At 53.4% G+C, this 13,777-nt stretch overlaps 1 protein-coding gene across 3 annotated transcripts in view; it reads right to left on the bottom strand.

Moving 5' to 3' along the window:
• Positions 1 to 9,945: 9,945 nt before the first annotated feature.
• The window catches only part of PDGFRB (platelet derived growth factor receptor beta), a 37,849-nt gene continuing 34,017 nt past the window's right edge, over positions 9,946 to 13,777 (bottom strand). For all 3 annotated transcript variants that reach the window (XM_043598051.1, XM_043598061.1, XM_043598070.1), the window contains 2 exons: positions 13,460 to 13,692; positions 9,946 to 11,953 (listed from right to left, as the gene is read on the bottom strand). In XM_043598051.1, the coding sequence (XP_043453986.1) occupies positions 11,782 to 11,953; positions 13,460 to 13,692 (405 nt within the window). In that variant the 3' untranslated portion in view covers positions 9,946 to 11,781. The remainder of the gene's footprint in view (positions 11,954 to 13,459; positions 13,693 to 13,777) is intronic.

The raw sequence follows: 13,777 nt of genomic DNA, 5'->3' as shown, positions 1-13,777 counted from the left end.
TGCGGGGTTATCAATATGACATTAACTTTCTCAAGTCCAACACGTTTGGAGGGAGTCCCTTCATGTAGTGACAGGGGTACAAAGGGCTACAGATATCATGGGGGGAATGGGCCTTGGAGGAGTCCTCCAGACAGAAAGAGAATCCACGAGAAGGACTGGTGTGGGGGCGGAGAGGACAAAAACTCAGGGTGAGCCAAAGGGATGGAACAGAGGTGGAAGTAGGAAGGGGTGAGGTCCAGGTGAAAAGAGCCCCTGACAACCCAGCCCAGACTTCATCCTGTAGGCCATGGGCTCTTCATGGGAGCCTCTAGATGGGCACCACCAAGTATGTATAGTCTGGGGACTCCAGCCTCAGAATCGTAGAGGTGCCTGTTGAAATGCAGAATCTGAGGCCATCCCAGGCCTGCTGAATTAGGGACGAGAGGTACAAACCTGCCCAGGAAATATGCTCCCTGGGGGATTCCAATGCTCGCTCCTGGCGGAGGCCACTGCCCTCAGAAGTCCACGGATGGCCTCAAGAAAACCTGAGAACCCCTAACATGTCGGTAAAGTTTGTGTCTAATCTCAGGGTAGGGTGCCCAGCTTCCATACCATTCTCACAAAGTCCTTGACCAAGTCTGCCAGAGACCCCTCTCTGGTGAAGGGTGTTGAGGTAGAGAAGGGATGTGGCCCTGCAAGGGATCTGCCATGGTGGCCCCGAGGGGTGACCTAGTCCACTTCAGCAGAACCTGCCTCTTTCCCAGATCCCAAGAAACTGCTTGCTCTGCTGTTTCTGTCCATGCAGCAAACTCCCATGGCTCCTCCTACTACCTAGCTCCAGGAGGCCTCCCTATCCCTGACAGATAGGCAAGTGTCCTTTCTGTGCCTTCCAGGCCTTTCTAGTACTTTCCTCATTTGGCAGAGGAGGTTTAGCAAAGGTGCTTACTATGTGTCAGCAGCATGTCAAGCGCTCTTTGAAGTGTTCTCATTGAATCCTCAACCCTAGAGGTAGGTGTTGTTATTATCCCGAAGTTCAGAGAAGTTAAGTTACTTTCCCAAGATCACACAGCCGGGGGGTGGGGGGTGCAGTATTTCTGCTTCCTGAGCCTATCGTGTACATGACCATTATGATCCATTGACTTTAGTTGTTTGAAGAATGAACGAATCAGTGAATACACGCTGTGTTCCAAAACTTTGCAAGCAGGAAAGTACTCTCCCCTCCTAGGAATATGGCATTTAGACCCCTAACATTTTCTGAGTGTTGTTTATGTGCCAGGCACCATGTCAGGCTCTTTGCATATTTATCTCATTTAATCCTCTCAACCGTGAGGCTGGTTCTATTAATTATTCCCATTTTGCAGGGGAGGAAACTAAGGCTCAGAGAGGTTAGGTCACTTGCCCAAGGTCCCAGAGCCAGCAGACAGCACAGCTGGGGTTGGGACCAGGCAGCCGGGCCACAGAGCCTGTGCTAATGACCACCACACTGCACAGAGTGATCCCGGGCCTTGCCCAGCTGCAAACGTGCTGTCAGTGGACATGGGGTGACACTGGCCTGGGATTCAGTGAGGCAATGCCCAGGAAGCCGCAGTGATGCGGCCGGGAGGATGAAGGGCAGGAATCTTGGATTGACATCACTCCTTCCTGTAGCAGAGGAACTTTGAAAAGGGTTTGCATGTCAGCCCAAGGATTAGGAAATCCCGAAGTCACTGTGTGGGCTGTGTCACACTTTTGCACATACTAAGGGCCAAAAGCTCATCTCCCCGCCTGGCTCCTGGCTCCTGGCACCTCCAGACCTCATGGCAGGTACAACTTGTCCCCCACCTTCCTGACCACTCAACCCCAACCCATGCCCCGGGATTTAGGAAGTTCCTCCATCTCGGGGTGGAGAAGCCCACGCCAGGAGCCAGGGACCCAGGACAGTTGGCTACTGGTCGTGCTACAACCCCAGGCCAGAGAGGTTCGACTGCCCCAACCCCTACACCGGAAGATTCAACGGGCTCCGGCATCCGGGGTATGACACTGTGGGGCACTATTCCAGCACGGCAGTGCAGGTCAGGTCCCTACTCTAGCAGGGCTCATGGGACCCCTGGGATCTATCTGCTGCCGTTCTCCCTGCCTCTCTCCACCCACCCTCCCCCTGCACTGCATGCTGGGCTTGCAGCTGCTGAACTCACCTGGCCCCTTTTTACTGCTACACGTGGCTCTGCCTCTGTCTCCGTCTGGACTGAGCTCACCGCTCTGCTGTCGGCCTGTCTCACCCTCTCTCTGGCCCCTGAGTTCGCAGCCCCTCTCCCGGCCAGCACAAGTGCTGTTCTAAGCAGGTTACTGACTGACTTTGTCCCGAGACCTCCAGCCCCAACACAAGCTCCCTGGCAGGGCCTGGGCTTCTCCAAGTCTCGTTTATCTCCTGCGTTTGGCTGACGCCCAGCAGATGGGGAGCCCAGTCAGTGCTGGATGCGTGAATGAAAGAGGAAGCGGGCGAACAAGTGAAGAGTGGAGGGGGTTCACCACTCTCAGAAACCACTTCACTGGGTGAGTGTGTCATGCATCTGGCCCTGCTGTAGGCCCAGGAAGGAGAAGGCACAGAGCTCCGCCCTCCCTGCAGGGCTCTCACCTTCTTGGGGGATGTCCTCTCTAAGCAGTGCTACTGTCCTGCAGGCGACAGTGCTAATGTTGATCTGTATTGACACGATCCATCATCCAACTGGGGACCTTTGAGCCCAAAAGGGTTGCTATAAATAATTGCACTAACACAGAGGCATGAAGCGGGCTCATTCTCCATCACCCTGTCCATTGGGCACTCCCTTTGTGCCAGTCTCTGCCCAGATGATCTCGTCTTATCCTCATAACCACATTTGGGGATAGCTATAATTATCCCATGTCACAGATGAGAAAAGACAGGCTCAGAGATGGTAAGTGACCTGCCCAGGGTCACACAGCTGATAAATGGCAGAACTGCATTTGAATCCAGAAACTTGTAACCACCTGCCTTCAGCAATGGCTGGGGCTCTCAAAAGGGTCAAGGCTAGAAGGGGATAACCTGGGCTTTAAAGCCAGAGAGATGGCGAATCACGTTCTCCACTCTTAGCTGCATGACCACAGCCAGGTCCTGGGCCTCAATTTCTTCACAGGTAAAGTGGGGGAGAGGTTATTAACTCAGATCCAGTGAGACCATAATGCAGGTTAGTGTCCTCAACAACTATTGATCTTCTGCGCCTGGCCCTAGGGACACAGTGGTGACCATGGAGGTCATCTTCCACCTCCCTCTGGAGCTCACAGCCTGTTGGCAGAACCAGGAAAGGAACCAGAAGCTCAGGGTATTGTAGGACTTCCTGGGAGCACTGAAGAAGGGAGTCAAGAAGGAGTCTGCCTAAGCTGACTAGGAGTTGAGGGTGGGTTCAGGGAAGAGTAGGGAATATTCCAGGAGGGAGAGACAGCAGGTGCAGGCCCAGAGGTGAGAGAGTGCATAAGACATCCAGAGACTGAGGCTGTCAAACAAACAAAAGACTGGGAAGAAAAGCCACTTCCAACTGAATGATCAGGAAGGCTTCTTGGAGGAGGTCACTTTGATCTGTGCCAGAACTTCATGCAAGACTTTGCCCTTCAGCCGTTGAGGGCTGGGCATCTTCAGTGGTAAGGACAGCACCAGTAAAGGTGCAGAGGTCAGGCTTCTGCACAGCAAAAGAAACAGTCGACCAAACGAAAGAGCAACCTACCAAATGAGAGAAAATACCTGCGAATCATAAATCTGATAAGGGGTTGACAACCAAAATGTATAAGGACCTCATATAACTCAACAGCAAAGAAAACAAAGAATCTGATTTAAAAATGGGTAGAAGCGGGGCTCAGTAGGGGAAGCATGTGACCTTTGATCTCCAGGTTGTGAGTTCGGGCCCTACGTTGGGTATAGAGATTACCGAAAACTAAAATCTTATCAAAAAATGGACAGAAGAACTGAATAGACATTTTTCTTTTTTTAAATTTTTTAAATGTTTGTTTATTTTAAATGTTTTTATTTATTTTTGAGACAGAGAGAGACAGAGCATGAGCAGGGGAGGGGCAGAGAGAGAGGGAGGCACAGAACCCAAAGCAGGCTCCAGGCTCTGAGCTGTCAGCACAGAGCCCGACGTGGGGCTCAAACCCATGAACCGTGAGATCATGACCTGAGACAAAGTCAGACGCTCAACTGACTGAGCCACCCAGGCGCCCCATGAATAGACATTTTTTCTAAAGAAAATGTATAAATGGCCAACAAGTACATGAAAAGATGCTCAACATCACTCGTCATCAGGGAAATGCAAGTCACAACCACGACGAGGTATCAGCTCACACCCATCAGGATGGCTAGTATCAAAAAGACAAGAGATAGTGAGTGCTGGCGAGGATGAGGAGAAAAGGAAACCCTACGTGCAGTTGGAAGGTGGAAAAGCTTGCGGTCCGCTAGGGGTAGACAGGCCTTGGAGGGCAGATGTGGGAGAGGTAGCAGGAGAGGTTGGAACCAGGTCGGGGATGGCCTTGGAGACCACACTAGGATGCCCAGACTTTGTCTGTTGGGCCATGGGGAGCCACCGAAGATGTCTGAGCTAAAGAGAGGCAAAATCACGGTTTGCTTCAGGATGGTCAATAACGAAGAAGAGAAATTGTCAGGCGTGGAACCTTCCACCTTGTCCCTTCAGAAGGGGAACAAGCACCCTTGAGAATTCTGATTTTCCAGAAGCTCTGTTACTTCCCCATGCTTGTGACTTCCAGTTCCTTGCAATGATTACCATGAAACCCCAAACCAGAAAGAGACTATGGAACTGCCCCACGCCTGTCAGGAGGAGAAGAGCCATAAGAGGGTATAAGGAGCTGTTTGAGAAGGAAGGCATTCCCAGGGCCCAGAGAGAAGGGTGGGGGGCTGAGGCAGTGGGGGGGGGGTGCGCAGGGAGACAGGCTGGCTTCTGTGGTATCCCTAAGTCACTGCTGGCTCCTAAGAAGAGCCAACCCCCTACCCAGGCTGGGACCCCCTCAGCAGGCCGTTGAGGCAGCCGTAACCGATTTTATTCTGAGCTGTGGGAATCTGTCGTAGCCCAGAGAAGCCCCGGGACCCCACTCCAAGAAGAGCCCCCCCCACACACACCCGGGGAATTCAGGAGCCACATCCTAAGTGGCAGCCGGTACCCTGACACCAGGGCCCCGTCTGCTGCCCCTTCTGAGTCCAGGAAGTGGCCTTAGAAACTCCCTGAGGGGGGTGCCGAGTGCCTCTGTTGGTTAAGCATCTGACTCTTGATTTTGGCTCAGGTCTTGATCTCGAGGTTTGTGAGATGGATCCCCGAGTCTGGTTCCTGCTGTGCCGAGCACGGAACCTGCCTGGGATTCTCTCTCTCTCTCTCTCTCTCTCTCTCTCTCTCTCTCTCTCTTTCTCTGCCCCTCCCCTGCTGCCCTCTCTCTGTTTCTCTCAAAATCAACAAATAAACATTAAAAACAAAAAAGAAGACGGGGCGCCTGGGTGGCGCAGTCGGTTAAGCGTCTGACTTCAGCCAGGTCACGATCTCGCGGTCCATGAGTTCGAGCCCCGCGTCAGGCTCTGGGCTGATGGCTCGGAGCCTGGAGCCTGTTTCCGATTCTGTGTCTCCCTCTCTCTCTGCCCCTCCCCCGTTCATGCTCTGTCTCTCTCTGTCCCCAAAATAAAAATAAACGTTGAAAAAAAAAATTTAAAAACAAAAAAGAAGAAAAAAGAAATTTCCCAAGGAAGGCAGTAGAAGCATCCCAGACTGGCAGGCCAAGTACCTCTCTGTGTGTGACCTTGGACCAGTACCCAGTGGCTCTGGGCTTCAGCCTTCCTCATCTGGAACTGAGCCCTTGGCTTGTCTCACAGGCGGATGGTGAGCATCACATGGGACCACTGTTAGGAACATACTCTCTGAACAGTGAGGGACCAGGTAGCCAGGCCAAGCTGGGTTTCCCAAGTGGGTGCCCTCTGGACATGGGCTGGAGGCCGGGCTGCGGGAACCCCGCACAGCCTCACAGGCAAGCTCTTGCCTTGTTGGGTCTCCCCACCCTCTGATTACACCAGGGAGAAAGTCTCCACTCCATGCACCCTGTCTTTAACTCTGTTCTCCCACGTGTTTGTGGCTTTTTTCGACAAACAGAAGAGGCTCCAGACTGCTTTCTGGAGGCCGGAACCCCTAGCTAGAATTAAATAATGATGTTTTCATCACTTTTATGTTTGGTTTTCTTAGCTTCCTGGAAGCTTTATGATTTTGCGTATTTTAAAGGGAACTTTTAGACTCAATAACATTTTAAATGTTTATTCTCTTTACTAAGCAACTCTGTGTCTAGGAATTTAACCTATGGAAACAGGTCCTTACAAAAACGTGCAAATATAAATGTACTTTATGAACGAACAGTGGTCATTCCAGCATAATTTAGAACTTGGAAACACTAAATGTCCATCACTAGGGGATTGGTCAGATGATTTATGGCATAGACATGCTTTAAATGATGTGCAACTCTCATAATGAATGCATTAAATGTTCATTTTTGAGAGAGAGAGAGTGAGAGAGGGGCAGAGAGAGGGAGACAGAGTATCTGAAGCACTCTCTATGCTGACAGCAGACAGCCTGACGTGGGGTTGGAACTCATAAACCCTGAGATCATGACCTGAGCCGAAGTCGGATACTTAACCAACCGACTCAGTTAACCACCCAGCCACACCTCGTAACGAATGCATTAATACCTACATGTACCACTGACCTGTGACTGTGCACATGACGTGTCCTTAAGCAAAAAACACAAAGCTGTAAAATGGTACTGGTAGGTTTTTTTTAATTGTAATTATATATTTACACAGATAAAAAATGCAAATTGTTATTAAATTTTTTTTTTAAGAGAAAGAGTGTGAGCCTGCAAGAGTGGCAGAAGGAAAGACAGAATCCTAAGCAGGCCCCATGCTGAACGTGGCTCGGGGCTCAATCCCACAACCCTGGGAGCATGATCTGAGCCAAAATCAAGAGTCAGACTCTCAACCGAGTCACCCAGGCACTCCGGAATACAAATATTAGTAGAGATGTAAGGGGAGAAAACCATGGAAGAATATAACTGAACTGTTAACAATGAGAAGCAGAATTTCCAAAAGATAAATTCCTATACACAGAGTTGCTGAATGAAGAAAATAAGCATTTACAATGTTACTGGGAGCCTCAAGTACAAATACACAAACAACTTTCTATATTATATGGATATTTTTAAATTTTATTTTATTTTTAAAAATGTTTTCAATGTTTATTTATTTTTGAGAGAGACAGCGCGAGTGGGGGAGGGGCAGAGAGAGAGGGAGACACAGAATCGGAAGCAGGCTCCAGGCTCCGAGCTGTCAGCACAGAGCCCGACGCGGGGCTGGAACTCACAAACCGTGAGATCATGACCCGAGCCGAAGTCTGACGCTTAACCGACTGGGCCACCCAGGTGCCCCATATATTATATATTTTGATAATTGATTTTTTTTAATACAAGCGTGTGTTACATAAATACTTTTATAAAGGTAATTTTTAATTGTTGTGACATTGAACAATAAAATAGAAGAGGCCTTTGGAGACAGTGCCCTAGTTCAGGGGAGGGCCACCAGTGGGGGGTGTGAGCCCTGCTTCAGCTGAGGGGCAGAGCTCCGAGAGTAATAGCTCCTTTTGGTCTTTCCCTCTTTTTCCAGGAACAAGGCCCCTGGCTGTGAATAGGGTGGAGGAAGAATTGTGCAGTCCAAATGGCTCATCTGTCTGGGAGGAAAATTCCAGCTCACGGGTTCCCTTGGGCCTGCCTGAGTGGCAAGCCTGGGAGACAGGAGCCAGCACAGGTGACCTATGGTTCTCCCCTCCCCCAATGCCTACACCCCCTCAGCACAGGGGCCCATGAGGTCCAAGCCCTCTGCCAGCCCTTCTATATTCTTTCTATCTAGCCCTCAGGTTCACTTAGCTCTTTTTTTTTTTTTCAAAAAATTTTTCAAATGTTTATTCGTTTTTGAGAGAGAGAGAGAGAGACACAGCGTGAGCGGGGGAGGGGCACAGAGAGAGAGAGAGAGAGAGAGAGAGAGAGAACCCAAAGCAGGCTCCAGGTTCTGAGCTGTCAGCACAGAGCCTGACATGGGGCTCGAACCCATAAGGTTCACTTAGCTCTTTCCTCTTACCCAGAACTTCTGTACTCTGAGCACCAGACAGCCCTAGAGTCTGGAGACAGGGGTTGGGACCCAGGCTGCCCTACTCCCCAGCTCTGTCACCTTGGCTGAGCGTTCTGTCTCCCTGAGCACTGACTTGGGAGTCAGCCAAGCCCAGGCTCCTATCTTATCCAGGTTTCACCTGCAATATAGGGACAGTAGTAGTACCTGGTTCATAGGATCTGTGTGAGGGTAAAATGAGAAAATGGGTGTGAAGCAATAGGACAGACCTGGCATATAGAAACTGTTCAATAAATGGTTGCCAGCATTTTATCATCCTTTCCGTCTTTGTGACATCATTAGCTCCATTTACTGCTGGGGAAATTGAGGCCTGATGTGGTATAATCTACCCAAAGTCCCACAAGGAGCAGGCCTGAGCTGGGGGGGAGGGGGGGAGCCAAAGTCTCCTGACCTCCAGACGGAGACTTTTCCCACAAGCAAGGATAATCCCCGTCTGGAATGAGGGTTGTTTATTCTCTTTACAGGGCAGATCCGGGGATTGGCTTATACATCTTCCACCACAGTCAGGAAAGAAAGGGTCACAGGCTCTGGGGTTCTCTGAAACCAGGGCTTTGTGCTGCCAGGCCATGTAATGGGCGGGCTTTCCCTTGGCATGGCTCAGCTGCCCCTGAGTTGGCGGCTGGGCCTGTGAGTCACAGCTGCCCCACATCTCCATTCCTGTCCCCACTGGCAGCCACAGCCCCAGACCCCTGGCAGCAGTCCAGGGACGCGAGCGGTTCCAAAGCGAGGTGCCCGTGTTCCGGAAAGAGATGCCCCCTTCCCCGCATCAGAGAAAGGAAGCGATGGCCAAGATCGCACAGTGAGGTGTGATAGATCTCAGACTGAAACCTGGTTCCACCTCAGGTGACCCCTGCCAGAGGGCCCAAGTGAGGAGGTCAGGAAGCCGTGGCCTGGGTCTAAGACCCTTGCGCTGGGGCCCATGCCCTGGTTAGCTCTATTGCCCTGGCCCCGTGCTGCTGCCAGGGTCTGTCAGGCCCGGGCTGAGCTGTGGAGGCTACGGTCAGGACGGAGCTGGCCAGCAGGCACGAGGATGTCTGGCCCATGCCGGTCCCGCACCACTGAGCGGCTGCAGTCGTGAGGGGCCTGGGGCCTGCTGGTCTGCACCCCTCTGCCCTGCCCTCAGAGCCACAGCTGGGCTCCTATTCCCTCGTTGGCCTCGCCCTGGCTGCACCCACCCCCGCCTACCTTCCTCTCTCTCTTCCTCTTCCTCTCTCTTGCTTGCCCTCTCTGTTCACTTCTTCCTGCGCTCTGGCCCCCTTGGGCGCCTCTGTCTTCCTTGCTCCCACTTGAGACCCAATCGCTAACTCACCGGGGCCTGGAATCTGGGCTGGAGCCGATGCCTCTCTCGAGCCACACCAGCCTGGGCTGCGGGCGGAGTGGAGGGGAGGGCAGGGGGTGTCCCAGCTTAACAGCCAAAGCCAAAGCACATGGTGGGGTGGGGTGGGGGACGAGGGAGGGACTCAGGTTTCTCCACATGAGCCTGTGAACAGTCCAGCTGGTCCCAGGGCCAGGCCCTGCAGAGCCGGAAGAACGTTTTCATTTCACACCTTGGAAAACCGAAGCCCAAGGTCCAGGCCATCCGGCTGCTAGCAAGGGGTGGAGGGAGTGTGAAAACCCCCATTTTACAGATGGAAATGAGACTCAGAACTGAAGGACCCTGTGTGGGGACGCTGTGGCCAGGGATCAGCCCCGTTCACCCCATTTCACATCTGTCACCTCCCGGCACAGGGACCCAAACCCGTGAGAGACCACGAAGTCCATGAGTGAGAAGCACCAGGTTTAATATTAAAATCTTTCCCTTAAAAAAAAAGTACACAGATAAGAAAATTTGATGGCATATAAAATAGCACTTCTGCTGTATAAATGTGAGTTAATGTGAGTCCTAAAAATACTTGTAAACCTAGGTGATTACATCTTTGGTACCGTAGTGAGAACCCACTCCATCTCCTGGATGGGCAGAGGGGGCTGGTGCCCGGGGGCTGCTAGGCTGCCCTCCCCCCACTTCCAGCTCTCTTCCTGCCAACAGTCTTGGCTGCAGCCCTTGCTCCCCGGCACCTCCAATGCCCCCTGGGTTGGGGTGTGGCTGGAAGAGAGAGTACAGTGAGCGGGCCTGGGCAGTGACAAAGCCATACCCCACAGTTACTCCCTTGGGGACCGGGCAGCTGGTGGGTGAGAAGGAAACCCCCAAAATATCTGCCTCTTGCACCCCTTCTCAGGTTCCCTAGAAAGCCTTCTTGTCCTTTCTGGGGGACCCCCGGACTCCTCACTGTCCATTATGTCTGTGGCACAGACCCGGACAGGTGCTGGAGAGGCAGACTGCATGAGGTGGCCTGCTTTGCCCTCTCTGCCTCCTTTGTTCAGGAAGGCTCCAGAGGTGGTTGTGAGCCTGAAAGGGGTTCTGTAGTCTTCCCATGGGGCAGCTGCTGGGGGCTTTCCAAGACACTGGCTGTCACTTCGAGTCAAGACCTGGCCAGCTGGCCTTTTGGGACTTGCCCGGGGCCCTGGGGAAAGGGCACGGTTCCTGAATGCCCGGAGAGTGAGGCAGGGTCTGAAATCTCCCCAGACCCCAGCTGATGCCCAGGACGGAGGTTTGGGGCGTTTGGCTTTGCTTCATCTGGGCAAGCGTGCCACCCCCTGGAATACTCTAGAATGTTTGTGCTGGCAGGGCACCGGAAGTCACAGAGTCCACCTTGCTCATCTTTCACTAGGGCAAACAGGTCCGGACAGGGTGAGGGATCCCTCCAGGGTCCCATGTCGAGTCCAATGCGCAGCCTGATCCACACGTGTGGACGCCTCTGGCGGGCCCACCAGCACGCTCATCACAGATGTGGGGCCCACCTGGCCCCGGAGACTCTGGTGGGTGAAGTAAGACTGGTGGTGACAAGGAAAAAGACCCCCGCACTTAGGGGGCCAGGAAGACACAAACGCGGGCACTTTGTATGGGGAGGTGTGTCCCAAGTGCCTGGGACAGCAGCTGTGGGCCAGGGTGTCCTGTACTTGGCTCGGCCCCCAGCATTAAGCGTGGATGGCCCCAGACCAGCTTGGGCCTGGGAAAGTGGAGACTGGCATTAAGGGGCGGTGGCTTCCGGATGAACACCACCGTCCAAGGCTGGGCCCCGGCTCACCAGGAGCCGGGGATGCCAGAGTCCCTTCCCCAGCTCTTAGGTGGATGAAAGTGCAAGGAGAAGGCTACAGCTCCTTGAGGCGTAGCTGGCTGAACAGAAAAAAGCTAACCCCCCCCCCTCCGGAACCTCGAGACTCTCTCTAGTGATTCCAGCCTCCCCACCTGTCAGCCAGGGAGAGAATCCCAGATTCTGCGTCACCGAGCCCGGCTTTCCCATCCTGTAGATGGAGAAACTAAGTGCCCTGGGAGAACCCTGGCCCCCAGTCACATGGCCTCCCCAGAGGCAGAGGGCTGGTCACGGCCCCTGAAGTCCTCTTGCCTCCTAAGCCAGCCCCAGCTGTTGGGTGCCACATGCCCACGGCAAAAGCTTTCTAGAAAGGGACAGCTGATGGGAGGCCAGGCCAGGCCGGGAGGCGCTGGGTGCTGGGAGGTAGAGGGGGAGCTCCAGGCAGGGTGAGGTGGGGCCAGCCCCCTACAGGAAGCTGTCCTCCGCCTCGGCCCGAGGCCCAGGGCAACATGAATCCAGTGGTGGCTCTGGCTCCACCTGGGGCTCGAGCTGGGGTTCTGGCTCTGGCTCCTCTTGGGGTTCCAGGGGGCTGTCGCAGGAGATGGTAGAGGAGGTGTTGACTTCATTCAGGGTGGAGCTAGGAAGAGAAGGCACACGTGTGAGGGGCTGGGAGGGAGCCGGAGTAAGATAACAGCAATAATCAAGAGCTTCCTGTGGGTGCAAGCTTGCACCATGCACCTGACACCCTTTAGTTCATTGAAGCCTTGTAAAGACTACATAAGAGGGACGCCTGGGTGGCTTAAGGGTCGGTTAAGCATCTGACTTCGGCTCAGGTCATGATCTCACGGTCCGTGAGTTCGAGCCCTGCGTTGGGCTCTGTGCTGACAGCTCAGAGCCTGGAGCGTGCTTCAGATTCTGTGTCTCCCTCTCTCTCTGCCCCTCCCCCACTCACGCTTTATCTCTCTCTCTCTCTCTCTCTCTCTCAAAACTAAATAAACATTAAAAAATTCTTAAAAAGAAAAAAAAAAAGACTACATAAGATAGGCACCATGAGGGAAGGGCTGCTCAGAGAGGTTGTGTCAGTAGCCGACATCACACAGCGAGACTTTGGAGCAGAATATCTAGTTAGCTCCAAAGCTCGTTCCTCACTCACCAGCAACTCCATTCCCTGCACTCCTGAAGCTGATCCCATTGGATCCTTCAACACCTCCAAATAGACGTGTGCTACCGTTTTCATTTTATAGTTGAGGAAACTGAGGCTCAGAAAGTGGAGGCAGCTTGTCTGAGGGCACATTGCAGGGCCAGCATTCACACCTCAAGGTGTCTGAACTCTGAGCTTAACTCCTCTGCACACTGGCTACCAGGAGCCTTAGAACATTTGCTTCTTACAGAAGGTGTGGAGGGCCTTCTAGATCTTGTGTGTGCTCCCAGCACCCGTGGGAGATGGGTCTCAGGGCGGCTGGGGGCAGAGCTGGAGCTGAAACCCAGCCTGCGGTCGCTGCCACTGCACCAGAGGGGGGGATCTGGTTTTGGGGGTGGGTCTGGCCTCACGGGGGACACTCCTCTCCAGCTGAGGGAAGATCCTGTCGGAACATGAAGTCCAGGCAACGGCTGGGCCTTCTTCCAACCACGCCCCCACCCCTACTGTAACTTCACCACATCTCAAGGCAAAAGCAAAACGTGAATCTCCTTCCTAGCCTGAATTCTGACCTCAGTTCCTGTGGGCACTATGCCTCCCACAACCATGCCAGGCTCCCGGGGGCCCTTGGGCCATGGTCCTGGAGAACAGAGCAGAGGCCAGGGCTGGCAATGACCCCAGAGTGATACACAGGGTGCCGGGGATGCCGATTAGATTTCCTACCTCTCCTTAGGGCCTGGATAGGATGAGAGGGTGGATGGCCCGTGGGGGCCACTTTTCAGGAAACAGCTACCTTGCAGCTAAGCCCTAGCCCTTCTGTCTCTTACCAGCCTGCCCTTTCCTCCTGAGGTCATCAAAGGTCAGATGAGTTCAGTTCTCTCTTCTACTCACTGGCAGGAACAAGTGCTCACCCTAGGTAGCTTACTTCTAAGGCAAGCCTGACGGCATGAACACACACACACACACTGCACACTATTGCCTTGGGCCTCAGGCCACAGTGGCTACCTGGCAAGGCTGGGGGAACCCTCCAGGGGGCCCTCATCAGCAATCTCAGGTTTGGGGTCAGGCAGGGGGATGATATAGTCATTGTCACTCTCATTGGGCTGCACAGCAGTGTAGAGCACAGAGCTGGTGTCCAGGGGGGATCGGAGTCCATTGAAGCCAGGAAAGCGGGCTTGGGACCGAAGGACAGCTGGGTGGTCGCTCCTCAGAAACTCCTCATCCACCTGCTGGTACTTCTGCTCCACAGGGAGGGAGAACCCAAGAGAGAGGGATGTTCAGACCAGAAATGCCCGTGGGGATCATCTAGCATGAGACTCTGAC

The sequence above is a fragment of the Prionailurus bengalensis genome, chromosome A1 (genome assembly GCF_016509475.1).
Source record: "Prionailurus bengalensis isolate Pbe53 chromosome A1, Fcat_Pben_1.1_paternal_pri, whole genome shotgun sequence".
Taxonomy (NCBI): Eukaryota; Metazoa; Chordata; class Mammalia; order Carnivora; family Felidae; genus Prionailurus; species Prionailurus bengalensis.
This window is presented reverse-complemented; position numbering and strand designations above follow the sequence as displayed.